We start from the raw sequence: 26,614 nt of genomic DNA, 5'->3' as shown, positions 1-26,614 counted from the left end.
CACTTTGCACTGTCCTTAAAGGAACTGCAGGCCTTTATTTATTTTCCTTAAGTCTTCTTAACAATCAAACCACGTTGGAAGCTGGGAGCTTCCAAAGGAAGAGTTGCTCTTGAGTGAGTTTAGGATCCAGGTGTGCCAAAGCAGTTAGCAGAATCCTGCAAGTAGCTTCCCTTAGTACTGTAGCTTCCCTTAGTATTAACCGATTGCAGATGTGGGCTTCTGATTACTTACAGTTTTACTAACTTGAACAGCTCCTTTGGAAAAATGCTGTTCCATACGTGGGATCAAGTTGCTTGGAGATACTCAGAAATGGAATAGACACGGCCCTGGGCAACCGGACCTGCTTTGGGCAGGAGGTGGGACTAGCTGACCTCTGAATTTCTCTTCCAGCCTACAAGATTCTGTGACGCTATGAATCAAAACTAATGTCTGAATCATCTCTTTAACGCTCCTTTGCGGTGGCTGGAGTCATTGAGCGTACATACGGAACAAATGGCTTAATTACTTCACCTGCTCTCCAAGGATCTCCCAGCGAGTCGTGAAAAGAAGTGAACGAAGCTGCCCTCTTCCAGACCTCATCTGGAGAGAAAGCAGGGAGCAAAAGTCACCCAGCCAATTCTGGGGCTTGTCTCCTGTCGGCGTGCGTGATGCAAGCAAAATGCAAGTGGGTGCACTAACTACCAGCCCCAGTGTTTAATAGCCCGTTGTCTGAATGCTTGCGAAGCAGAGAATCGTTGGAGGTTTGTGGGGTTTGGTTAGTGTGCTTACGGTGGAGTCAGCATTTATTGTGAGGCAGCAAGGAGCTGGGCAGGGGGATGAGAGCAAGGTTAAGCCTGAGCAACCTTTGGTGCTAGGGCTAAAATCCTCTGAAGAGGATAAGGCAGGGGCAGGATCCTGGGAGGGCGACAGGGGTGTAAACCTGTCCCAGGGACAGGTGGGGGATCAGCAGGGGATCGAGAGTGGGTCTGGTAAAGGCACAGGCACCTATTTGTGCAGGGGAGGGTGGGAGCAGCCTCGGAGGATCCAGACACAATTCCAGGAAGCGAGAGGAAGGAGGGGCTGCTACCAGCCGTGATTGTTTCATTTAGTAATTAGGGCTTAAATCTCCTCTAAGGCAAATAAAGCAGAGGATGTGAGCTGCTGAGAACTGCTCCCTCCTCCCCTTCCCCGCACATCCCCACCCTTTTTGTGCATTCCCTTTCTCGAGTGCGGGCTGTGTCCGTGTGGGATTTGACAGCGGGGAGCGCTCTGGTGGTGCAGAGCAGGTGCTCGGGGGCTCGGGAATCACGGAATTGTAGGGGTTGGAAGGGACCTCCAGGGATCACTGGGTCCAACCCCCCTGCCAAAGCCGGTTCCCTACAGCAGGTTGCCCAGGGAGGCGTCCAGACGGGCCTTGGGTATCTCCAGAGAAGGAGACCCCACAACCTCCCTGGGCAGCCTGTCCCAGCGCTCCGTCACCCTCACCGGGAAGAAGTTCTTTCGCACGTTGGTGCGGAACTTCTGGGCTCCGTTTTGTGGCCATTGCCCCTTGTCCTGGCCCCACAGAGCACTGAAAAGAGGCTGGCCAAATCCCTCTGCCACACTTCAGGAATCGAGGTATTGATCAGTGAAAGGGGCTGCCCCTTTAGGGCCGATAATAATTTATAAAACAGTGATATTTGAAATGCGTGGCTGCTGCCACATTTGATGTTCTTGGCACTGCCCGTTGCTCCCCAGAGCAAGCTGGGAATTACAGCCTGTCGTTCTCTTGCCTCATAGCCCGGGGCTATATTTAGGAATTCAAGTTGCAACAGATCTGGAGTTGTTCCCCTCCGCTGCAGCAGCAGGCTTTGCCGGGGCAGAGCGCGTCCTGCTGGAAGTGGGGGCTGCTGTTCCTTCAGGAGCCGCTCCGTGCAATCTTTTAGGGATATCCTGACCGCCACTGGATGGGTCAGACTTAAAAAGCCCCCAGGCCTTTCCCCTGGAGAGAACCCCACAACCACCGTGTTCTCGGTCCGTGACTTTTGCTGTTTCTTGAGCTTGATGCAAAGCTTCTGCATGAGGTTCCCGGGATGCAGTAAGTGGCATCTCCTGATTTCTTTAAAAAAAGGAGCTGCTGTCATTCAAAACACGCGGCTATCAAGATAAAATCATTGCAGCATCTTCATTCTCTGATCCCGGTGTTGGATCTTTGCTGGGTGCTCTCCCCAGGACTCTGAAACACAGAAGGGAAGGTCCGAGCTCAAGGCAGGGCGCTGGGGCTGGAGATCTGTGCAGTGCTGGAGTCCCCTGTCTGCATGCGGAGCTTGCAGCTCCAGAATTACAGGTCTGAGAGCTTCGGTGCCTTCCCAGAGGTTTTTAAAGCCCTGGATATCTGCTGGTTTCAGTGAAGTTACTCTTAATTGCCTCTTTAGAGTCTAGGTATGAATGAGTAAAAAATAACACTGACATTTGTGATCTGTTCCCTGTTGCCAGAAGGTGAAGGCAGGACAGATGCGTTAGGGGTTAAATGATTTTTTCCCAGTGATAGGACCAGGGTGAAGCCTGATACTGACCTGCGAGCCTTGAACACTGCAAGTACACGTGGAGAGAGACGAGAACATTCTTTCCTACTTAAAAAGAAAAAAAAAAAGTGAGAATACACGGATTGCGGTGGTGTTGTTTATCCCTACTTTTCCAGAAGTAAGCTGAAAAGAAGCCGTCCGTTTGCTCTCCTCTCTCCTCCCTCCTATTTGTTTTTTTTTTTTTTCCTTTCTCCTAACACGACACCGTTCCGTGCGCGGCCGGTTGCTTTGTGGCTGTTGCGGTTTTCTTACACAGCAACAAGAAAGACAAAAACATAAATAAAGGAAAATGTGGTTACGGAACCACAGCTTTTTACTGAGCTTGCCTAGGCTTCAGGTTGGCTTTTCTCAAGCGGCGAGATGTCAAAACCAAGATGTCCCTGGGCAGGGACTCGAGGGCAGAGGTCTGTTTCTGCTACCAGTCTGCTGTCCGGCTCCATGTGAGCTCATCTCCTCGGCTTTTCTGCTCCGAAAACTTGTCCAAAAGCTCCCCTGGTAGCTGGAGCCCGCAGGAAAATGGGAGGTTTGGGGTGTTCGAGGCAGCAGGACAGCCTCACACCTGGAGCACGCCTGCTCTTTTTAGGTGAGTGACTTCCCGAGCCACTTCTCCCCAGCATGGGGATTCATAAATCTGGGTTTCAGCCCTCCTTGGGCCCTTGCTTGCAGGATGAGAAGAAGCCCCACGTGTCCCGCTCGAAGGCAGGCAGCAGCAGCGGCGGCTGAGATGTCCGCACAGGGCTTCAGGCTTCGGTGCTTGCTGCGGAGGGGCGTGCGGAGCCCTGGGGGCGTCCTGGGGCTGGGCTTAGAGCTTGCTCCAATTTGAGAAAATTGAGAAGATCGAGAAAAAGGCTTTAGAAAAGGCTTGTCCTTCAGGGCTGCTTTCGAGGCAGAAGTGATACTGGACTGGATGAGAGGAGGGATGGGAACGGAGCCCTGTGTGACGGTGACTGTGCCGATATTACGAAGGGTGATGTCTGTGCCCTGCGGAAGCCAAACGGGGAGCTGACTGCCCAACAACTCATCTCTTTCTCCTTGCCAGCTACCGAAGTGTTGTAACCAGCACCGTGCACCATTCCTGGCCTGCCTCGTGGGCCGGCATCGACACAAGGGAGCGAATCGGCCGTGGCACCGACCCGGAGCTGAGTCACCCTGCGCAGCTGGCCCCGAGCTCCCGTCTGGGTTTCTCAGCTGTGAGGCAAATGCGAAACGAAACGGCTGGGCTGTGACAATGAAGCAGCCCAGCTGTTTGACCGAGTCCCGGTGTCAGAATTTCCGAATTAGCCGCCTTCAGGAGTTCGGATTTGAAATGCAATAATAAAACACACGTCGAAAGCAGCAGGCTGGTTCCTGAAACGGTGGCGCTCTTAAAATCTCCCCTTCTCGCGGTCTCTGCAGAAGCCTCCAGCAGCGTCTGCTTTTTCTCTAAACACAAAAACCACTTTCTGAGGGCTCCTGGCCTTGTATAATTGAGGGAAGTTTGTTAAGGAAGCTGATGCAAAGGCACGGTTTTCTTAATCTTAATCTCTGCAGCTTGAAGTGGGACCTCTCCAGCCTGAAGCAGCAGTCGGAAAAACCACGGCTGGAGGAGCCCTGCTGAGAGCTGACGTTTGTGATTGTTTCAGAGGCAGAAGCTGGCTCTGGGGGGCTTGCTGCGAAGGCAGCAGCTGATCACCACCCGTAGCACCGAGGGTTTGAACCTGCTCTTTTCATCTGGCTGCTTCCAAAGGGTCTCCGTGGCCTGGACGGGATTTGGAGCCCGTGCAGCCTCGTGCAGGAGAGCTGTGGGCTCCCTTGGCCTCCAGCAAGATAGAGATCTCGCAGGCTGGAAACCTGATTGCTTCCTGAGAGGATGAGCGAGCAGTGAATTGCTGGAAGAATTCAGAATATCTCGTTGCGGCTATAAATAGACCGCGTGGTTCTGCCTGGCTGAGGGACTGGAGGCGAGGTTGGTAAACGCGGGCCGTGCTGGTTACAGCGCTGGTTTGGAGAACGGGAGCATCCGACGTAGCTTCAGCTGCTGAAGTGGAAGCTCGGAATTAAGGGGAATAAGACGGGAACGTCCCTGTTCCCTTGGTGGTTGGGTTGTCTGTACCTGGGGGGTCGGCCCCGGCCGTGACCAACCTCAGACCGTGGAACAAACGCCAGTCCTGAGACAGTGACCACAGCAAGCGGCCTCAGAGGTGAAACCTTTACGAAAAACCTGGTGCTAGCAAGACAAATCTCTGATTTTATTGCCCTTAATTATAAGGGGTTGAGTTCAGGATTTGGGTTTCATAAGGACTAATCTGGGCTTGACCCAGTTTGGCTGATACTATTTTTTTTTTGGTATTCTTATGACTTTGTATTCTTAGGGCTCACGCAGCTGCTTCTCTGTGCCCCGCGTTTTTGGGTGGGCTGGAGAGTGGACGTCGGCAGCTACAGAGCTCATCACGTAACCCTTTTGGCTAGCATTTGTCAAACGTTTGCTTCTGTCTCTGTGAAGTTTTCTTGTTCCACTTGAGGGAAGCCTTCGGCAGAAGACAGGTGAATGCTGTGACTGCGGCCCCTGCAAGGAGCCAACCTGGAGCCTACCCCGTAGCAGCTGAATTAACGCTCCCAGTGCCTCGTTAGTGACTGCGGGCACCTTCTGTGGTGCACAGAAATACTGGCGTCGCGTCTGTTTGAAGAGGAGTGGGTAGCAGAGGGAGCTCAGTGCTTGACTGTGCCCATGGCAGGAGCCAGCTCAACGTTTGGGACCGTTCGGGAGCAGGAGCAAGAGGGGCGCACAAGGGTGGGGAGAGAGCTCGAGTTAGCAAAGGTGTCTGAGATGTTTGTGGCTGAGATGCTGCTCTGCTGGCCAGGAGATGAGGCTTCAGCTTGACCACAACGCCTTCAGTTCCTCGGGGCTGCGGTTTGGCTCCGGAGCCGCTCGGGGCTGGAGGCTGGAGGCTGTCCTTGCCAGCAGAGGGGCCTTAAAGCGCGGGCTCTCAGCTCCGACACAGGGGCTGCTTAGCACAGTGCCCTTTTAATCGCCATCAGAGCTTAAAAGGGTGGAGAAAATGATTGAAGTTATTTTTGTGCCTTCCGATTTGGGATGGTTATTTGGAAAGCTACCCGTCCACCCTTTATTTTTGCTTGCTTCCTTTGCTCTAATAGTGCCTTACCTGTTAAATACAGAAGACTTGCTGACACCAATGTTTAATAAAAATTTGCGTTTTTCCTGGACCATCTAAGAAACCCTTCGGATCCGATACCATGTCAAACTCCTGACTTTCTTCCTATCTTTTTTTCAGGGTGGTGAAGGAGGAGATCTCAGACGACAATGCAAGGCTGCCTTGCTTCAATGGAAGAGTGGTGTCCTGGGTACGTTGCTTCGGGTCTCTGTGTATGTATATGTCGTCTGACACAGCGGCAGGGTAGTTGGTACGTGGATCCCGATGGTCAGAAGCGTCTTGCTTTCTAATGCACGAGCTTAACTTGAGCCCTCCTGCGTACCCCAATGTGTACCGAGTGTTAAGCACTTAGATTTTGTATTCAGTTGAGATCCTAAAAACCAGGAGACTGTTCTCCCTTCAGCTTGTACTCCCTTAAAAGGCAGTTGTCGCTGAGAAATGCATTCAGAGGAACAGCTACTGGTTTTTTTGTAGCACCTGCGTACCTTGTTTTTTTGCTTCTGTGCTCCAGCGATTTGACTCAGCAGCAACAGCTGACTAATAACCGGTGTGCTCGTAGATCTGACCATGTATTGCCACCCAGCTAAGTGCCTCGGTTGGAAAACCGATGAGTGTTTCAAACCGATTGTCATGCTGGTGTAAATGAACGCAGGGGATCTGTCTGCCCGCCCCCACAAGGGAGGGGAGATCCCCACGTGCCGTGCCCCACGGAGGAGCAAATCAGGTGTCGGGAGGAATCTTCGTTCTCTGGAATAAAATAATTGGTATTAGGGAATAAAAGCAGTGTTTAATCAAATAAAAAACCAGGTCTTGTCTTGAGACCTGATGGTGCTGGTGGAGTCCCGTGGGAGGCAGTGCAAGGTTTGTTCTCCCTGAGGTTCTTGGCTGGTGGCCGCTGTCCTGCGGCAGCAGGGCATCCCGTGGTGCTGGCTTCTTCAAGTCGTTGCTGAGCAGGCGTGCTCGTGGTACCAGGCCCTTTTTTCTTTAACCGAGGGGCTGGTGAAGGTTTGAGGAGCCCAGTGCTGCAGAACGCGCTGCTTCCAGGACGTGTGTGAGCTACAAACGCTGGTGGTGCTGGTTTTGTCTTCGGTCCAAGGGCTGCTGGGTGCGGTAGCGAGGTGTTCGCACTGTGTGGGAATGGGCTTCGTGTGTAATTAACAAGCTGAAGGGAGCATCCCGAAAGCTCCAGGCAGAAAAAGGCCATGAAGATATCATTTATGTCGCCGTAGTGTGAGCGCAGCATCTGGTTTAAAAGCAAAAGGATCGAAATGAAGCAGTGGCTCTTATCGAGGAGCAAACTGATCCCGAGAAGCCCTCGCCTCCTTCTCAGCGTGCAACACTTGGGCTGTATTTACTCCTCAGTGTCGTTCCCCTCCTGTTTCTTCCCCTTTCTCCCACGCTGTGACCTGAGGGGCACCAATACAAACATCAGGCTGGTGCTCGGATCGCCTTCTGCGTGCCCGAGCCGGGTCTCTCTTCCCCCCAGCACACTCAGAGGCACGGCTCCGTTTGTTTTCGTCGGTGCGGGCTGGTTAGAGGCTGGGTCTTTTGCACTGGTGATTCAGCCCCCTGATGATTCAGCCCGAGCTCCTCTACCCGATGGTGGCGGCTCTTCTGCGCAGCAAAACAGGCCTCAGGTTGTTCCAACAAGGGACAACGCTTCTGGAGTTTGAGGAAAAACAAACCCTAACCCCAAACTATTCCACATGAATAAGGATGTGGATTATTTCATTCTGTTTTACATCCCAATTGTTTAACTTCTTCCTCCTTCCTCCTCCCCTTCCAACCAAAAACCCGATGTGAGCCACAGCCCGAGGGCATTTGATCTCAAGTTGAGAGATGAATTCTTTTCCCAGATTCTTAAATAACATGAAATATGAAAATATATGCCTTTTTCTCTGTTTTCCGCCTGAAAAACAGGAGAGAATAAAGAACAGTAAAATCAGAACGAGGGGAAAATGTATGCAAGCGCCAAATGTTATGTTTCAATTCTGCGGTTGTTACTGTCTTAGGTTCAGAGAAACATTACAATTTCTGGAACGCATTTAAGGGTGAATTCAATTTTCTGATTGTGATTCCCGTTCCGGGATAGGTTACTGGCTGCTTGCCAAATGCAGAGAAATGTGTAATCCTTGCTCCTAGGACTTGCACCTTGTCTCATATCTTTCCCCACCCATTCTTGTGTGAAATTCGGTGTGTTGCTATCTGGTTTTTATGTCGCAGGTTTGCTTGGAGGCTGCATCCAGGGTTGATGTCTGTGTTTCTTTCTCCTTGTGCCATGTGCATGTGCGTGGTGGGAGACGCAGCTGCTGCTCCAAAGACCTCAGCCTTCCATTTTCTTCGTATTTCTTGACTGTTTGCTATTTCCACCTTATAGGTAGGAACTGAGACACACAAGCTTTCTGTGGTTTTTCTTTCTTTCCCTGCAAGGTCATGTAGGAAGTCTTCTGTGGCTGACAGCAGCTCTCTCAGAGGCTGATGACTTAATCTTAAAATCCTCCTCCTTGTGCACAGGTAGTATGGATGGATAAACTGCTTCAAAAGGCTTCTCTTCCCTCCTTTTCCATCCATCAGCTTGTTTCTAAATTTAAACGCGCACCCCAGTAGCAGGGATTCAGGTTGCAGCTCCCTTCTCAGAGCTCATTTGGAGCACCTTTTGCAGATGATGTTGACAAGAGCTTCTGTTCCCTCTGCTCAGCAATCAGCTGAAACATCTGTGTCTGACCTGCATTACCAATCGCAAATTACTTTTTCCACGCTAAAACCCATAAAATCGTGGCGCTTATTTGCCTCTGTTTGCTGCTAATTATTGGGGGAATTTTATGTAAATCTTGCTGTAAGTTAATTGTTCGCAGTTTGGATCCCTTTCATATCCTATGCAGTGGAACTTAACAGTTAATTGCGTCCGTATATTTCAGGGCAAGCAAAGTTGGTTTTTGCCTCTTGGAAAAAAAACACATTTTGGGCAGGGCTGCTTCCTTGTTCGGTTTCCAGCCCGAGGGACCTGAGCTTTCCTCGTCTTCCTTGCTAGAAAATGTGCAGCCATCGTGAAAGGATCCAAGCCGGTAGCAGACAGCTTGGATTCGTTCTCAAAGCCATCTGTGATAATTGTCATCCTCGCTGCAAATTGCTGCGATGTGTGTATGTATTTCACTTCCAGACAACATATTTAAAATCGGAACATGAGGCGCACCCGCTGCAGCTCAGCTCTCTCCTCCCCCTGGCTCCTCTCTGCACTGATGCAGTGACTGCTTTGAAGTTTACAAGATGACTGACGTTTGGAAATCTGAGTTTCATCTTTTTTAATAACATTTGAATCCTTCTATTTGTCATAGCTCGCAACTTTGATCTTGGTGTCATAGGCAGGACTGATTTTCATAGGGGAAAATGTTCAAGGGAGGATCTGCAAGTCTTCAGCTGCTGCTGACTTTTGCTGCCCTGGGAACTCGACGCACGCTTAGATGAGCACTGGGTTGGAGTCGCTGCTCCCAGGGAGACATCTGGACCTCCTCCCCAGTCCCCCTGTGTCCTGCTTGTTTTTCTTACACGTTGTCCTTTTGATTTTGGGGTGGTTTTTTTGAATCACTGATTTGGGGTGGAGGGCCGCTGCTGACTAGGTTTATAGTTTGCCTTTTCGGTGGTGGACCATTAAGATTCTCCAAAATATAGAGACTGTCGTTAGTTCTATGTCCCAGTCCTTCATCCAGTAGTTATTAGTTACAGACTTCGCTGCTTCCTGGGCAAGATTTAGCAGCCACTGTGACGGTGGGGCCTCGGCTGGAAAAGCAGCCAGCACTCAGGACGATGGAATGAACTGAATCGGCCGCCGCAATGAGTTCCACGCTTCCTTATTAACTGCCTCCATGTGAGCCGCACAGAAGACGTCCACATTTCCCTCCGAAGCGCAGTCCTTTGGGGTGCAGCTGGTGCACAGCCCGCAGGCGCGCTCCTGAGCAGCACGGCGTAGGCAAAGGAGCGCAATAAAATGCTACGGCCGGTCAGGGCTGCGGGGGGAAGCTCGGTGGGGGAAATACAGTTACCAGGGCTGGCTTCTGCCCAGGAGCTGGGGATAACGCCGCTTTTCTTGGGGAAACGCGGTGAGAAGCCTGGATGTGGCCGTCCCGGAGTGCATTATCTTCTCCGTTCAAAGCGGTGTGACCTTAGAGCTTTTTATTCCTACCATAGCTCTCCAAAGGAAAGGACACAGCTTGTCCTAAAGCTGGTAGGATGCTTAATGCTCTACGGAGCATTTAATTTGTTGTAGGAAGAGTCGAGCACACACCTAATGCCGCCAAGCAGGGACGCGCGTGCAGCCAGGGCCGTTGCAGCGAGGTGAGTTCAGGGAAGGAGGCTGCACCCCCCAAATCCCTCCCCTTCTGCAGGCACCATCAGACTCTCATCAAATCCAAGGCATTTCGCAGTGTGCCTGGAAAGGGGCAGGGCTGCTACTTCGCTACGGAGGCTCCAGCTGAGTCCAGTTTCTGCTGGGCTTGGTGCTACGCTGCCTTTCTGATCGCTGGGGCGTCCGGGGAAAATCAGCTAGATAGTGCAATCTTAAGAATTGGGCTACATGTCCTGTCTTCTACTGCATGTTTTCTTTTCTGGCACAACAAAAGCGTTCTTAATGCTCGTCTCAGTGTTTTTGTGAACGTGGTCTGCAGCCGTCCAGATGTGCGTTTTTAGCCCAGTGCTGTTGAGCACAGCTCGGTGAGTCAGGAGCAAGAGCTCTGATGAAGGGCGAGTGCTCCGGCTGTCACCTGCCGTGGATCTGGACAGCCCGTGTTTGGTTTTAACAACTTAATTGCTTCCAGATCTCTCGCTTAAGTCTCTGAAGTCAGGTCCTCCTGCAGCACCTCCCAGATCCCGTTATCACGAGCAGGATCGCGTTGGGCAACCCACCTAACCCTTACGCTCCTGTTTGTTTTGGGTTTTCTTCGTTTGTTTGTTTGCTTTCATTCCTCGGGGGCAGATTTTCACCCCAAAGGATGCGTCTAAATCGCAGTCAGCGGATTCGGGTCTGAGGTGGGGCGTTCCCAGAGCGCAGCCAAAAGATGGGTTCCCTCTTCCCTTTGTGCTGCTGCTGGCACGGGGTGAGGCTGGCCGCCCGCTAATCCCGCTGCCGGTCGGTGAGGAGGGGGCACCCAGCGCCTTGTCCCTGGGGAATCGCAGCCCAGCCTGGTCTGCAGGGACGGATGCGGTTTAGATTATGTGCAGATCTTGCCTACGCTCCGTTTCTTCGCTTCTTTTTATCCCCTGGTTTGATTTTGTTGCTGAAAGCATTTGCCCAGAGATTCCACATTTATGGCATGTGCTCGTAGGAATAACGCACCAGTCCCCTCCTGTACCCTCCCCTCTCCTCCTCCATCCCCTTCTTTAACAGCTAGCGTCTGTCTGACGACCATGCTACAATCAGTCTTTGGTAAATTAACCGATCACAACCGGAATCCCTTGCACAGGGCTGGCTCTTCACGGCTAAAAAGGGAGGGAGGCCGAGCCCTCGCTGCCTCTTAGTCAAAGGTAATGATCTACGTCGGTCCTTGAGCATTTACTTAATTAAAGGCCTTATAATCGTATTGTTCAGAGCGACTCGGCAAAGGGATTAGGTGGCTCAGGGGACGGTAATTGGATGTAAACCTTTTCACCTCCAGGCCACGAGTTCAGGGCTGACTTCTGGTGGCCGTGGACAGCGAGGGGAGCGTGTGGCCAGCGGGCTGTGAGTGAGTGAAGGAATCGCTTTTAGCCTCCTTTCTGCTTTGCAGGGTTTGTTCCCCCATTCTTACCGAAACATTCGACATATAGTGAGGGAAGGAACTAGATGAGGATGTGCAAAGTCTGCGTGTGCTTTCAGGACTCCTCCTGTGCGAGGCGAGCAAGTTGCTTCCTTCAGCCTCGATCTGTCCCCAGCGCAGCGGTGCCAGCGGCGCTGCTTCCCCGTCCTCGCCGCCTCCTTGCCCTCCTGTTTGAAGCCTGGGCAGCCCTCGGGGGCCTTTCCTGCACAGGCTTAATGCAACACTGATATTTAAACACTGATATTTTAAACGTTTTTAAACACTGATATTTAAAATTTAGTTTTCAGGTGGTGGAGTTCTGTTTTCGCTTCAGGCCAAACCCTCGTGTTGGTCATCTGCCTTCGCAATTTGGGTAGGAGAGGACAGCTTGTTAGGCTTTCTAATAACAGCAAACAAGCAACATTTTTAGGAGGTGAAGCTGCATTAGAAGTGGAACAGAATTACCCCATTTTGTTTGCAGAGAGAAGTTAAAAGGAATCCAGGAGCAGTGCGCCTTGGTTGGTTTTCTGCATTGATGCTTTATGCAGTGTTTGGTCCTTCCGCCCCAGGATTCACGTTTCATTTATGCACGTTAATTCTTCTGATCTACATTCCGCAAAATCGATAGTGTTCTGCCTTTCTATGTCAGGAAACTGAGGCACAGATGCTGATTTTCATATCAGAAATTTACTGAATTATTGGCAGCAAAAGTGTACATTCAGCTAGGAATTTTTTCCAGCATTAGTAGGATTTTGAGAAAATTGATGCAGAAAGCCACTTTCACCCAGGTGTGTAACAGGATCGTTCAACACAAAGCATCTCTAGCCTTTTTTTGAAAAAAATTACAGAAAAGTAATAAATTAAGTGAATGGAGTCAGGTCTTACTAAAATGTAAGAGCCATTGTCAATCAGGTTATTATTATGAGCTCCAAATGAGGAGGGTGGGGATAGGGAGACAGACTCGTTCTTCTTTCTCTCGTCTATTTATCTGCTAATTAGAGATGTCACAAGAGGCCTGCTGACTGGAGATGGCCGTGCTGTCCTGCGTTTATTGGAAGTGAGACTGAGTCTAGAAAGCCTCTCGTGTGCCATGTCCGTCCCTCGGACCCAGTACCCAGCAGCCTCCCTCGTAGTAACTGAGGATGTTTTCAGGTCGTTGTGAGTTACCAGATTTTGAATTTTCCACATTTGAGGGTCCTTGTCTAAGAAGTCGTAGTACTGGGGCATCGTGCTGTCCAGTCTCAGGTTTGGGTTTTTATTTTTGTCAGGGCAAAACCAGGCTGAAAGCGCAGCATTGCAACGTGCGTGCATTTTGCAAGGAATGCTGACGATTTGCATGCTTAGGAAACTCCGAGGGTGCTGTAACGACAAGTGACACGCACACGTGCACTCCCTGCCCCGAGTGCTCGCTTGTTCCGAGAGGAGGAAAACCTCCGTGGTGTTCCCTGCGTATCCTGGCTGATGGAGTTCCTGTGCTGAGGCTGAATGTAACCTGATTTTGTGGAAGATTGGCAGGAATCCGTCCAAGTAGGCACTGAGCACTTCCTTTCCTCTCTTAGATAATCACAGAGTGCACAGCAAAGCAGTGGCTGACCACCGGTCGGAGCGGAGAAACTCGTACAAATGTGTGTAATTCTCTTTTTCTCTCTTGACAGCTGGTCCTGGCTGAAAGCTCCCACTCCGACACAGGCTCGCAGTGCACCGAGAGCCACGCAGACCTTCCGCCTCCCATCGAGAGAACAGGTGGCATCGGAGACTCCCGGCCTCCATCCTTCCAGTAAGAGCAAGTTGTCTTTTTTTCCTTATTTAAACCAAAAAAACACAGTTCCTGTCTGTTTCTTGCCCACATTCCTCCTTGCTTCTGCAAGCCGACCATTTATTGGTACTGTTAGGAAAATAGTGTACTTGGTAGAACTGAGGAGTTAAAAGGGAGGTGGGAAGAAAAGGAATCCGTCACTGTTGGAATGAAGTATATATCCTACGTGTCTTCTGTGTTCCTAAACCTTACACACACCGACCCCATACATTGCTAAACTTCAAGCAGTTCAAGTTCTGAATTTCACCACTTACCGTTATTTTAAAACGTGGTGAATGCGGAGAGAGACTTTGAACCGTGAATCAAGAAGCAGAAAATAATGTGAGCTGATGCACAGTGACTAGAAGTGATGGATATTCAAGCTTCCGCAAGGGCTGGTACAGCGCTGGAGCGCCCACATCAGAGCAGAAACCAACGTTCCTGTCTCCTGTGCTAGCTGCCAGAAAGCTCTGCTTATTTTTTTCTCCACGGATAACCAGATGGTGGTATTCTCTGAGGCTTTCGTGCATCTGTTGTAAATTTGGCGTTAATGTCCAGAAGCCCTCTTTCTCTATGTATAGTAAATAAATCTGCCCCATCTTTCCTACGGCATGAAAAGTGGCATTTGCTTAGCTAAACTGAGCTTTTGAGGCCTCTCTGGTCTTCGACTTGGCAGAGTTTCTCGTGCTCGTCACATCTGTGAGTGCTGACGCTCTCTTCTGAGCCCTTTTTGCTGCGGGGATCAGAGTGTCAGGCAGCCCTAGGATGTAGGGATTAACATCTGCTGCATTTTCCAGTCTTGGCTGGCACCTTGCGTTTTGCTCTGAATGGCTGACATGAACAAATAGCCAGAAGGATGGGCTGATGCAGGGAGCACAGCCCCGGTGCTAGCGCGGCAGTGGTTTGCATGTTTTGAGAAGGAAACCCAGCCTTGATGTGCCCGTTGTGACGTGTTTCCACTGCTTTCTGAGATACCTCGCGCCTGGAAGAGCCCTGAGTGTTCTCTGCGAGTCTTTTACAGATAAATGGTTTCTATGGGGGACAAGAAATCTTGACAAGAGAGAAATACAAACCCTGCCTGACACCGGGCTTTTTGCAAGGGTTTTACTGCCCTCGTGCGTCCAGGAATTGCTTTGTGTTGGCCAGGGAAGGCTTCAGCGAGCGGAGTCACATGGCTTGCAAGCATAAGTAGTTCTTTGTCTTCCTGACCTGTACCTAAAGGTAATAACTGCAAGATCTTTCTTAAAAAATAATTATATTGTAAGTCAGGCACAAGAGTGTGCTTGCGGAACCACACTGCTCATAATCGTGTGTTTCAGAGCGGAGAAGTTTAAGCCGTGATGTGGTGCCCCTGCTGCACTCCAGCATCCTACAGTTCCCGGCGGTGTCGTCGTGCCGTCAGTAGGCACGCAGGGCTGCAGGTGATGGTGTCTGCACGTTACAAAGCAAACGTGGGAGGCCTCGGAGAGGTGAAGTAACTTACACAGGTCATGCTGAGTCAGGAGTAGCAGCACAGGAGGTCGTGTTTCCTGGCTTGTGTTCGTGTTCCCAGATGAACCGCCTTCCTTCTTTCTCTCTCCTCCACCCCTCCGTCTCTTCTCGTTTCAAAATGCAGTACAGAATCTGGCTTGTGGGTCGGCCTTCTGGTCGGAAACTTGTTCTCCCTTAATGCTCTTTTTGATTCTTCTCTTCACACTTGAATCTCTTAACATTTTGTAGTGTTTTCTGTTCTTGGGATTTGTCTTTCAGTCCAGAAGTGGGTCTAACGATGCCCTAACCTTATTTTCCTAGCACAGGGCAGAGTATTTCACTCGGTTATTTGGCACGAAGCCACTTCATTCTGTTTAGCTATTAGCATTTCATCTAAAACGACATCTATTCGAGATGTAAAGATTCCAAGGGATAATGAATTCCCTGGATTTTGAAGCGGTTTGTTTCTCTTGGATAAACTAAGTAGAGCTGCTCACATTTTTCATTATAAAGCGTGGTTTCCAGAGCTTGCATCATGACTGTAGTTCACTCCTTACTTACAAATCTTTGGCATTCTTCTAAACGCTGTATCTTGGGATTTTGGTGTGGTGATTCTGCAATAGTGTGTTTAGAGCCATTTCTGCACTCTGTGTGCTTGGAAAGTGTTTCCTGGTAAGAGATGAGTAGTGCAACCCTGTAACCTGCACAGCCCAAACCTGAGTATCGCTGTTTGTTCACCTATCACGTTCCTTTCTGAGAGAGACTTACCTTCCTGGCTCCTAAATCCCTGAGGGGTTTTTTAATGCAATTAAAAATAACAGATCTGTCATCTCCTGTCTTCCTTCTTCACTGATGATTGGGGCCTTATTTATATAAGAAGCCCCAGCCAAGCTAGGCGTTGTGTAACTGTACAAACAAAAATGTTCCTGGTCTACAAAGCCTACAAGAAATGGATGGGGCAGGCAGGCAGGCAGGCCATACCGTCCCAGGGAATGAGCTAATTACCAGATGCGAGGAGGTAATCTCAGCTAAGCTGTCTGACAGCACTGATACTTCGCTTCAGCATTGATTCAATGCAAAGAAAATTTACTTTTTGCCTCCCTGGTGAGGGTTCTGAAGCTCAGCCTGTATTTCGTGCTCCGCCACTTCTGCTCAGTGGTTGCCAAATCTGCGTTGGTCTGAATGGGTGAGGCTGCTCCTGGGTTAGTGGTGGAGGTGCAGGAGTGAGCTGAGCAGAGTGACCTCAGAGCTGCCCTACTGCCACTGGCACACAGCACTCGGGCTTGTGCCCTGGAAATTGAATTGAACTGAATTCACTCAGCAATGAGAGAGAAACGAGCCGGCTGCAAGGTTCTTTCTGGGCCCTTTGTTAGGCTGTACACCACCTTCTGTAAGCTGCTTTAGCCTGGGGAATGGTTTAGGGCTGGATAGTAACAGCAGTAGTCACGAGATGGTGCTGCTGAGATGGCCGGGAGCCTCGCAGGCTGGCTAGCACAGCTCCCAGCTCCCTTCTTTGTGTGCGATGCTGCCTTAGGAAATGGTCAGCCCCTTTCCCTTTCAGTTTTGCTGGCAGCAGAAAAGCAAAGGTACCTGTGACAGCACTGAAATACCTGCTCACATGTCGGTAGCCTCATCAGGGCTTAAAGCGTGCATTCAAATGTTTTCTTGACTAACAGCCTCTATTTCCTAACTGCTGTGGTGGGCATGTCAGTACATCTCATTCATACAAGGAAAGTGTGTGGGTGTGCAGTTGCAGAAGGCTTTTCAACAATCCTCTTCAATGCAATGCTGTGCACGTGTGCTTGCTCTGTTCCAGCTGATGTTCGCTGCTTGGGACGATCCCTCAGTGCGTGCCCAGCCGTCAGGGTGTGCAGTAAGGAAATGTCCAAGACTAGCCTTAGAGGAAAGACTCTTGGTCAGCACAGTGGTGTTCTGCTGGAGTGGCAAGGAAAGAGGGCAGGATCAGCAGCAGAAATATGTGCTAGCAGCAAACTTCTGGACTGAGGTTCTTGGTGAGAACATCCTTGTGCGAGGTCTCAGAGGTACTGTGCTCTGCTTTCATCAGTGAAGAAAGCCGCCAAGATTCATGTGAGTTCCCCGCGTGCTTTACACCGTTCCTGTGCCTGAGTAAAGAGGGTGCAATTTGTAGATACAAGCAAATAATTTGGGGGAAAGAAAAGTCTCTTGCCTAACCTCTTCTGGTTTCATGCTTAAGAGCAAAAATGAAGTACAGAAGCTCTTAATGAATTAGCGTGCTGCCCAAATCCCTTAATCTTTCATCTCGACTGTCACTCGGTTGACACATCGCAGCCGGCAGCAGGCCAGGACCTGAACCAGGAACCTCTGTCTGGTGCCACTGTCAGGCCCTGGAGACTCACCATATCCACTTGGCTTGGGCTCACGCGCTCCAGGAGTCACTTCTCGGTTTGGTGCCAATGTTCCTGCTTTCTTAGTTTCTAGAAACCGAGTTCAGAAGGGCTGGGTTCTCACTCCGCCTGATGGGGGGAAAAGAACTTGAGAGTCCTCGGGGTGTATGGTAGGAAGGCTCTTTTTTTAGCTCTTCCACAAAAAACCATGGGGCCAGTTGGTTAGATCCTGGGCATCTGCATTAAATATGTGTGGCAGGGCATGCCTGGAGTTGTAGGAGCAATGTGTCAGTGACTGGTGCTTTGGTGGAAGTGTGCTGCTGGCCAGCGGGTGTGCACAAGGAGGACCTGTCGGGTGTAAATAACAGATGCGAGGGGCAGATGTGGTCGGGGACTGCTGTTCGGTGGGTGCTGCTTGCGGGAGAGAGAGGATGAGCATCAACAGCAACTTTTTAAGAGAAAACTTCCACAGCAGGGCGTTAGCCTATGTCAGATCCCAGTGGCCCTTCCCAGGGACTTAGTAGGGTAAGCATTCTGCGGCACTGGCAGAGCCGTGGAGCTTTCAGACGGTTGAGAACATGAGGAAAGGGCCAGGGTCTCTCTGAGTGTTTCACAGACACGCACTTAATTATTTCGAGCTTTGCCATGACTTGCAAGACTTGAGCCTTCAAGGTCAGCGCTCTGTGTTAAACGTGGCTGCAGTAAGGTATGGCTTCTGCCCCTTGGCTGACAGCAAGCCGCGGGGGTAGCTCAGGTTATGGTCAGGGAAACAAGCCTGGGTGAGGTGAACAAGCGCTTCAGGAAGTGTGCTGAAACACAGGGTTTGGTTTTAAAATATATATACGGATGTTGCAGAAAAGGCGACAGTTCACGGTCCCAGAGAATAAGCCCCTGGTAGAGCATGTCCTCTGCTGGAGGAGTTCATGCGTGTTTCCATGTGTTTCTTGGATTGTGGTCTTTGGAATGCCCATGGGAGGATTTGAGAGATGCATAGGAACGTGGGGGGGTTGGAGGCTGAGATGAGTTTTAGTGTTGGCAAGTTTTCTTCTTCCAAAAAACAGCGTTGTGAGTTTGTTCTTGTGTTAGGCAGGTATGCTGCAGGTTTGTGATATTAGAGCTGTCATCGTGGGACTGTGCTGAAATCCCATGTCCTGTGAGAGTAGCAGCAGCTAAAGCTGTTTTGTTGTTGTCCTCTCAGCGCCTGCTAAAATGATCCCTTTTCTTAGCCCACCAGCAGGCTTTTTTCCTATGGAAATTCCATGCAACAGTCCCGTGGCAGCTTTTTCAATGTTACAGTGATGCTCCCTGTGCAAATAGCACTGTGTCTCAGGGCGTGGGTATGGAACTGTCTGTTGAACTGTCTTGGGGGTGAACAGAGCAGTCTGGGGACCTTGTGCTGCAGCTGCCAAGGCAGCAGCTAATCCTCATGACAGTTTTCTGGCTTCTAAACCAATATGCTCACAAATGCAACTGTTTTTATCAAAAAGAAATGAGAAAAAAAAAAAGAAAAAAAAGATGACTCCACTGTTTCTTCCTATGTGTTTTCTAACAGCCCAAATGCTGCCAGCAGCCGGGATGGACTGGACAATGAAACAGGAACAGAGTCGGTTATTAGCCACCGGCGAGACAGACATCGACGGAGGAATAGAGAAGGGCATGAGGATGGTGAGTCCTATATCACTTTTCCCCTTTTTCTTTATTTTTTGTATGTTAAACTTTCAGAGCAGCAACTACTTCTGCATGGATACTGCAGAAGAGAAGTGTGTATACATTCCTGCATACTTTCAGGGACCATTATTATTATCTTAATGGAAGAATTTGATAATTGCTTTGAGACACTTTGAAGTTCAGCATTTTCAAAGAGGTCTGGATAACCTGCAGTCACGTGGCAGGGAGATTCTTCTTGACAATATACAGAACTTTCTGTAGTATTGGAAGACAATTAGCCTGGAGATGAATAACAACTTAGCCAGCGTGAGCTCTGTACCATCATGGCTAGACAGCCTTATTCAAGGTTGCTCACTTAAAGGAAGAACACAGCACCTGTAGGATGTGTTGGGAGTTGGAGGGGCTTAGTCTTAGTATTTTAGCATTGCGAGGTCTGAGTCCAAATCCTCTGAAATAATTTCTGTCGATTTCTCTAGGCTTGGATCAGCAGTAGTGTTTTTTGCTGGTATAACTACAGCACATTGGCTGAAGATCCCTTTTTTAAACATATGTGCAGCCAAAGCACACACATAAACTACAGAACTTCATCTCTTGCCTCTAGTCTGTACATCAAAGTAAGCTTGTTTGTTCATTTGTTGCCAGACAAGAATTTCCAGGCTTAATTAAGAATTAATAGATGCCACCCATTGAGTCTAAAACGGTCCAGAATATGGAATACTTGGGCCCAAGAGATGCCATCACAGCCTTTATTCACAGCTCCACCCACTGAAGTAATTGCCTCCAGTTAGAAAAGCAGAAGTCGCCTATATGCTGTGTGCTAGGAGCAGGTGTCTTTCTGCTCCTTTAACCCTTCCAGCCTGTAAGTGACTCAGGGTGAATGAAAATTACTCAAGTAGTGGGTGGAGCAGAGAGCTGTCGGCATGGTATTGACTGCAGATTCCTGTGGGAATCACAAAAAGAGGGAGAATCTTTTAATAGTGTTGTGGCAAAAGCTTGTTACTGGAAGAATGTTAAAAGGTGATTTTTTTTAACATTGGTTTGTTGCCTGCCTCCTTTCTCGCTTCCTCCCACTCTTCTTAGAAGTGCCTTTGTGAGCCTGATAAAAGGGAAGCGTAGCCAGACAGACTTCTTGGTCTCGTTTTTTCTTCCCTCTACCCCTGGTTGTTCTACCTCATTCTGCATTCCAGAAGAAGAGAAGGCAAGTGCTGGGATCCTCCCTAGGTTGTCTGCCTCCTTTTCTTTTTTTTTTTCTTTTTTTTTTCATCTGTCTGTCTAAAATGCAGGATTTCTGGATATATTCCTGTACGCTTTGATCTCTCAGGTTCTGTAGCTCATTGCGCTGAAAAGAAAGCGACTCAGCCAAATGTCCCTGTGCAAGGATGCTCTTGTCTTGACCTCCTGTGCATTATGATTCCTGCGTGTTACGCTCAGTTCAGGCCTGGAATCTTACAGGAAAAATACGTCGAAGTTTCTGCAGAACGTGATTCCATTGTAGAATCAGGTTATGTCAATCTACCTCAAGAACATTGGCCACGTTTGCTATAGGCTGTCTCAGAAGTTGTTAAGGTTAATTTCTAGCTCTCTGTGCAGGGTTTCTTTTTGTCAGAGGCTTAATCCTTCAAGGTGCTGAGTTACACTTGACATTGCCGATTGCCCTTCGTTCCTGCTCCGGCTCTTCTGTGCTCATTCAGGGTATGGCAGCGCGAAGCCCCGAGGGCTGCTCACCAAAGAGCTAAAAATACCCTCGTCTTCACGTCTGCCTACCTGTCTGAAGTGCATTATCCTTCGCCTTCGTGTGTGTCCCTCCCTCCCTTGCTAGCTTGATGTGGCCAGAGCACGTGTTGAAGGCTGCCTGTGGCTTCGGTGAGTGGCTCTGTGTTACTACAGCTGAAACCGGCTTCAGCTTCGGGAGAGGCAGCTGAGAGATCGCGCACCTCTCTGCTCGGTTTTGGAAGATGCTTCTGCTTTCTTCTGCTCCAGGGAACATCCCCTGGGCTTACTGATGTCTCTTTTGACTGTGTGGGTCTCTGAGTGGAGAGGAGCTGCAAGGATCCCAGCTGGCTGGGTTTGTGAGGCTCTGGGCAAACAGTTTCTGCTCTACCTCAGTCCACGTGTGTGCTTTTTGGTCTCACAGTGAGACCTGCACACTGGGACTTCAACCTATGCTCTTATTTGCCAAAACTCATATTTCACACTAACTTACTCTGTGATAATTCTTGGTGCTGAAATAGGGGCCTGCATCTTCAGAGGGTTTGGGAAACCTTAACTGGTTACTAAATGATCGTTGCCAACCCCTTAGGAGACAGATGGGTTGGAAAATTTGCCAGATTTACTGACGGTATGGTGTTTATGTTAGGTTTTTATCCCGCTCAAGCTAATATATGTTCTGCCATGGACACTTATGGCAGCAGAGCTGGTTGTTGGATGGCTGGGCTAGGGCCATAATGTTGATTGCTTTCACGGCATTGCTGTGGCACAGGAGTTCGTGGCTTCCAGCAGCCTGAAACTAGTGCATGCTTTTCCCTTCAGCTACAAATGGGATAAAATTTCCTCCTTTTCCTGTCAGTCTAAACTGTGCTCAGGCAAGAACATGTCACTCAGTTATGCAAACATTACCTGTTCTCAGAACAATTTAAGCCTCTCATCTGAAGCAAGCTATCCATACGAGCTGAGTTTTGTTGGCATGCATAAAGCAAGGACAACTGCTGTATCATTTTGGTCCCATGAAATATATTTTTTAATGTCCATAATATTTCTGTGGTTGTAATAAGATTTTATTTAAAAACCAAAGCCAACCAGTGTGTTATTTTCAGTTGAAAGCACATCTCCAGAATGCATAGTTCAGCACTTGTATCCTGACTGCCACTTACATAAAATTAGAAGTGGGATGCCCTTATCACGGAGAAGGAGTTTAAGGCCTCGTTATAACAAAGGTCATATGTAAGCAGAGTTTTTCTTTTTGTGAGTCTTCATGTCTTCTTTGCATGGAGCACAGTCGGATGTAAAATGGGGAAACAGCGATAGGAAAAGGGGGACAAAGGTGGGGGGGGCAGCGAGGTTGTGACACCTGGTTCACAGCCAGTTTCGGGGGCAGGAGCTGCGTGCATCACTTGTCGTTATGCAATAGTGGTAAATCCTCCTTTCCCTGCAGAAAGAAGGAAATGCAGTTTGTCTGTTTGATCTCGTCCTGTAGAGGCTTGCTGAAGTAACACCGAAATTACAGCTCTAATAATTCATAGAGAGGTAGGATGAGTGATCTTCATTGGGGCACTGCATTACTCACGGGTTTGTTCCAGGGCTATTAATTATGCAGAGTAGCCAAGACGTATGGACAGTGCTGTCAGCTACAGCACCATGTCGTGTTCCTAACTGAGCTCGTTATTGGTGTAAGGGGAAGGACAAACAATTCCCCATCCACTGCACAGCTCCGTCAGGAGTAGATAGAGTTCCTTCAGTGTGTTACTGGTAGCAAACCCACTTGTTCATCCCTTTTCTGTAAATTTTAGGAAATCGTTCTCTGCTAATGGGAACACAAACGGTTAACGAGGTCATATATGCAGAGCACACACTTATTCTTGTACATGGGTATTCAGTAAGGCTGGGGAAACAGTGAAGGATCAGCAAGCAGAGGTGTAATTTTTTTTCCAGTGAATTGCCTACATTTTAATTTGCTGTATTATTCTCATTTTTCAAGCATGAGGTTTCTCCCCAAGAGTGCAAGAGGAGAGAGTTTTAGCTCTGATCCTACTGTTCTATTCTTAACGAGGTTAATAATGCAAACTAGCTGAGAAGGATGAGCTCTGTCAGGTGAGCATGGACAAAGTTACCCTGTGTGTGTGTATATATATATAATTATATATATATATGTATATATATTTTAAAGCATAATGGTGATTAAACAGTAGAGGCTACATGTGCAGAGAAGTGATTTTTTTTTTTTTGGAGAGACTTTGTATCCAAAGGGGCTTTTGTCCAAGCTGGGAATATGTCTTTTCCTGATCACCTTTCGCATTCATTAGTAGCAAAACAATCCTTGGCATGAGCTTCAAATAAAATTAGGCTGAAAGGGCTGAGCTGTCAATATGTCAGGGCTCCACTTTCTCTCTTAAAACAACAAGAGTCCGTGTTGCTTTGGAAAGTTGACAACGTCCTATTAAGTGAAAGGAGCGTGAGGATCTTAATTAGGAACGTGGGAGGTCTGCCTGGCACATGTTCTGGGGACCCCTCACTGACTGGAACAAAGCTCCCCCGACCATTTCCTGAGGAGGAGTGGGAAAAGGGGCCGTGGAAGTTCTAATTAGGGAGGTAATTAAGGGACAAGTTTTCTTTGGCATTGGAGAATGTTTTACAGCTACTGCTCGTTTTTTTTTTTTAACAAGTCTGCAGATGTCAAGTGTCGACACTGGTGTTTCAACACCGAGTTTGCTGTGTGGTGAACTGAACTACTGTGCAGCCAGCTGAAAGACGCTGGGCAGGGACATGCGCTTTGGGAAGCTCCTGATGCGTGGATCCCCAAACATTTGGGAGGAGGAGCGGTTCCTGCTACAGTATGTGTGTACCATACCGTGGTAAAGGACTGCACCTACCAAACAGTTGCAATGGGAACTCGAACAGTGCTAGCTCAAAATAAGGATTTCTCAGCAGTTGTTTCTCCGTGAAGACTCTGCACAGATGGGGTTGCAAGTCTTCGTTAACAAAGTGCTAACATGTTTCACGTTAATAATTGGTAAAGACTCTCTGTATTGGCGAGGATCGGAAGCTCTGTTGTTTTTTATCTTAACTGTGAGCTTGGCTATGACTTCCTCCTGAAAACACTCTCACCTTTGTTCTGTGCAGGGTTACGGAGCCCTCTTTACAGCTTCCTTGAGCAGATGCTGCTCCACTGTTTCCCGCTTTCAAAGCTTGTTTGATTTTGTACTTTGATGTGCTTTTGTCCCTCAGGCAGGACCAACTTTGCTGTTGATAAAAGTCAGGGAGGACATACTTTAACCTCCTAGGCTATGCTTTATTCTAATCTCTGTGACACACTGAAAGGCTTTTGTCAGACAGTCTCAATGGACTCTGTCATCCCCTAATGAAGAAACAGGAGCAGGGGGTCAACAGGGCAGAAAGTCCCTGGTTATTAGTGGGACAGGCATTGAACCAAAGCAGAGAATGAGTCTTGTTTAGACTAAGGACGTGGATGCCTGGGAGTACTTTGTGAGTAAAACACACAATCAGGGTTCATGAAAGTAATTATTGAAGTATAATAACTGACCCCCACACCCTGAACAGCGTTGGCTAAATTAGAAAAAAACTTAGAAAAGGGATTTTTTTATTGGCTAGGCAAATTTCAGAAACTTTATGGATTTAAATATGCACCTGAGTTATGCAGGAAAACCTTTCCTGTGAATTCAAGACTATCTGGTGCTGTTTGGGAGGTGTAAAACATTGAAACTGAAGTGTTTGCATACTGGTAAAGCCACTTTCATCTATTGGAGCTTTGTATAGGAGCTTTTCTATACAAGAAATTCTAGGTCAAACAGGAAATAGGTGAAGATGAACCCTTCTGTTTTGTTTCGTTGAACATTTAACAGAGAAGATACAGCTGGAAAAAGGAAACGGAAAAATGTAAACAGTACAGTGAAATCGTCTGATATAATGTATAAGCCAGGGGTGTTTTAGTTTGAATATCTGGAAGTATGGATGTTGTTCTCAACTATCAGTGCCCCTTCAGATGCGCAGAATGAGCCTAAAAGCCCTTCTTTTTACATCGCAGCTGTTCGCCCCTTCCAGTTCCAGCTGCATCCAGCTGTGCACTGGCTTTTAGGGAGGCAAGGGAGTGAGCCTTTTAGGGTGCTCAGAGAACAATTCCCTTCTATTTCTGGTTTGTAGCAGATGATAACGAGACGAGTCATAAACTGAAGTTTTAATTTACCCAGGCAGGCCAACACATTGCTAATCAGAAGCTTTTAAAGGTGTATGTTTATATTATGAATATATTTAATAATTATAATAACATACGACTAATATAGTAAATTTATATTTGATAAAAGAAATCACTACAGGAAGTTTAAGTGTTAAAGAGGGAAAAGGGAGGGAAGCTGTGTTTAGTTACAGGCCTTTTCTTTGAATCTCTGTAGTGGGACGAGGTTTGGCTGCCTGGATGTGGCATCCAGGAAAGAGTTTGCACATCCAGATCCTTGGGAACTGACACCTTGCTTCCTTCAGCCAAAAATTAGGGATTGAAGGTCCTTCAACATCTCATTCTGTTAGCAGTGTTTTGGCTGTTGCTTTTGCTGTTTGGAAAGGACTTAAAGGTACCAGTGAGCTTCTGCTGATGCAGTGTTCGGGTCTGACTGCAGCGCTTCAGGTGCAGCCCTGCTGCCAGCAGCAAAATCACATTTCGGATCCAGTCATGGCAGGCAGACAAAATGCTTATGTTACTGCCATCATCCATCCAGCTCAGCCTGTCTGTGCCTTTCACTGTCTTTGTACCACTGCTTATGAGGACTGTGTGAAATGGTCTCATGGCGGCCTGCAGCTCCCTCACGAGGGGAGCGGAGGGTCAGGTGCTGAGCTCTGCTCTCTGGGGACAGTGACAGGACCCGAGGGAACGGCATGGAGCTGGGACAGGGGAGGGTCAGGCTTGGTGTTAGGGAAAGGGTCTGCACCCAGAAGGTGGTCAGGCACTTCAACAGGCTCCCCAGGGACATGGTCACGGCCCTGAGCCTGACAGAGTTCAAGAAGTGTTTGGTCAGCGCTCTCAGACACATGGTTTGATTTTTGCGGGGTCCTGCGTGGAGCCAGGAGCTGGACTCGATGCTCCTTGTGGCTCCCTTCCAGCTGGGGATGTTCTATCATTCCACAATTGCTTCTGCTAGATGCAATTTGTCGCAAGCTACTCCAGGAGCAGCTGCAGCCTGCCCAAGCCCCAGAGGAATTCATCCCCCGCAGGGGCGTTTTGTCTCCGCGGGTGGTTTTCCAGCAGACCTCTGAACCGGCCGCCACTTGATAAGCGCCTGCATGGCGCTGAGGTGACCCCAGGCACCACCGCAGCGGCACCCCCACGGCCTGCTCCGCCGCCAGCGGCCGCCCTGAGGGAGATCGCCCACAGGGAGGGCGAGAGGTGGCTGCCATCAGGGGCCGTGAGGGCTGAGTGAGGAGCTGCAGGGCAGAAACGGGGCTGCTACTGCCCGAAAACCTGAGGAAATGCTCTGCCGGTGAGGGGAGGATGAGAGCGTTGCTGTGCGTCTCTGTAGACGGGTCACGGTCTGAGGGAAAAACAGGGGAAAGAAGATCGCTTCGACGTTAGATGGGGATTTTCCTCAGGAGGAGAAGGTATGCTTTCAACTTGCTTTTCCATATGAGGCATTTAAACTTCATGGAGTCCTGTTAAAAAGCACTGCTTCGTTCTTGCCTGAGCGAGAAAGCGATCTGTGACCCTAGGAGAGTCTGATCGTGTGGCGAAAACATCCCGGGTGAAGTTAGAGAGTTCTTAATCTCTGAAGAGCTTGGATCAAAACCTTGGAATAGTTTGGTAAATATGTTTTAAATTTAGCATCTGAGGCGCTGTGTAGTAATACCACACAGGAATGTTGAGACCGTTGTAGTATTAAACCTCACTGCCATTAACGAAGCTAAAAGCAAGCACTAATACCATCACCGTACATTTGTCTGAGTTCCCTGGGCTTGTGAGGAGCACCCGGTGAGACGGGCTGGCAGAAAGAGCCCAGGGAGAGGGCAGTGAAAAAGGTGTGTGACAAAATTGCAATATCCCTTGCAAGGACCATCCTTTTAAGTGTCCTGTCTTAATGAATTCGTGACGTACTGCATTGTATCTGTGTTTGTTCTGAAAACCCAGTCAAAGAAT

At 48.8% G+C, this 26,614-nt stretch overlaps 1 protein-coding gene across 3 annotated transcripts in view; it reads left to right on the top strand.

Annotated features, from left to right (window-relative positions):
- The window catches only part of DVL1 (dishevelled segment polarity protein 1), an 84,237-nt gene that overhangs the window by 30,317 nt on the left and 27,306 nt on the right, over positions 1 to 26,614 (top strand). For all 3 annotated transcript variants that reach the window (XM_048067574.2, XM_066981898.1, XM_066981899.1), the window contains exons 2-4: positions 5,816 to 5,885; positions 13,119 to 13,240; positions 18,647 to 18,759. In XM_048067574.2, the coding sequence (XP_047923531.1) occupies positions 5,816 to 5,885; positions 13,119 to 13,240; positions 18,647 to 18,759 (305 nt within the window). The remainder of the gene's footprint in view (positions 1 to 5,815; positions 5,886 to 13,118; positions 13,241 to 18,646; positions 18,760 to 26,614) is intronic.

The sequence above is a fragment of the Anser cygnoides genome, chromosome 23 (genome assembly GCF_040182565.1).
Source record: "Anser cygnoides isolate HZ-2024a breed goose chromosome 23, Taihu_goose_T2T_genome, whole genome shotgun sequence".
Lineage (NCBI taxonomy): Eukaryota > Metazoa > Chordata > Aves > Anseriformes > Anatidae > Anser > Anser cygnoides.
This window is presented reverse-complemented; position numbering and strand designations above follow the sequence as displayed.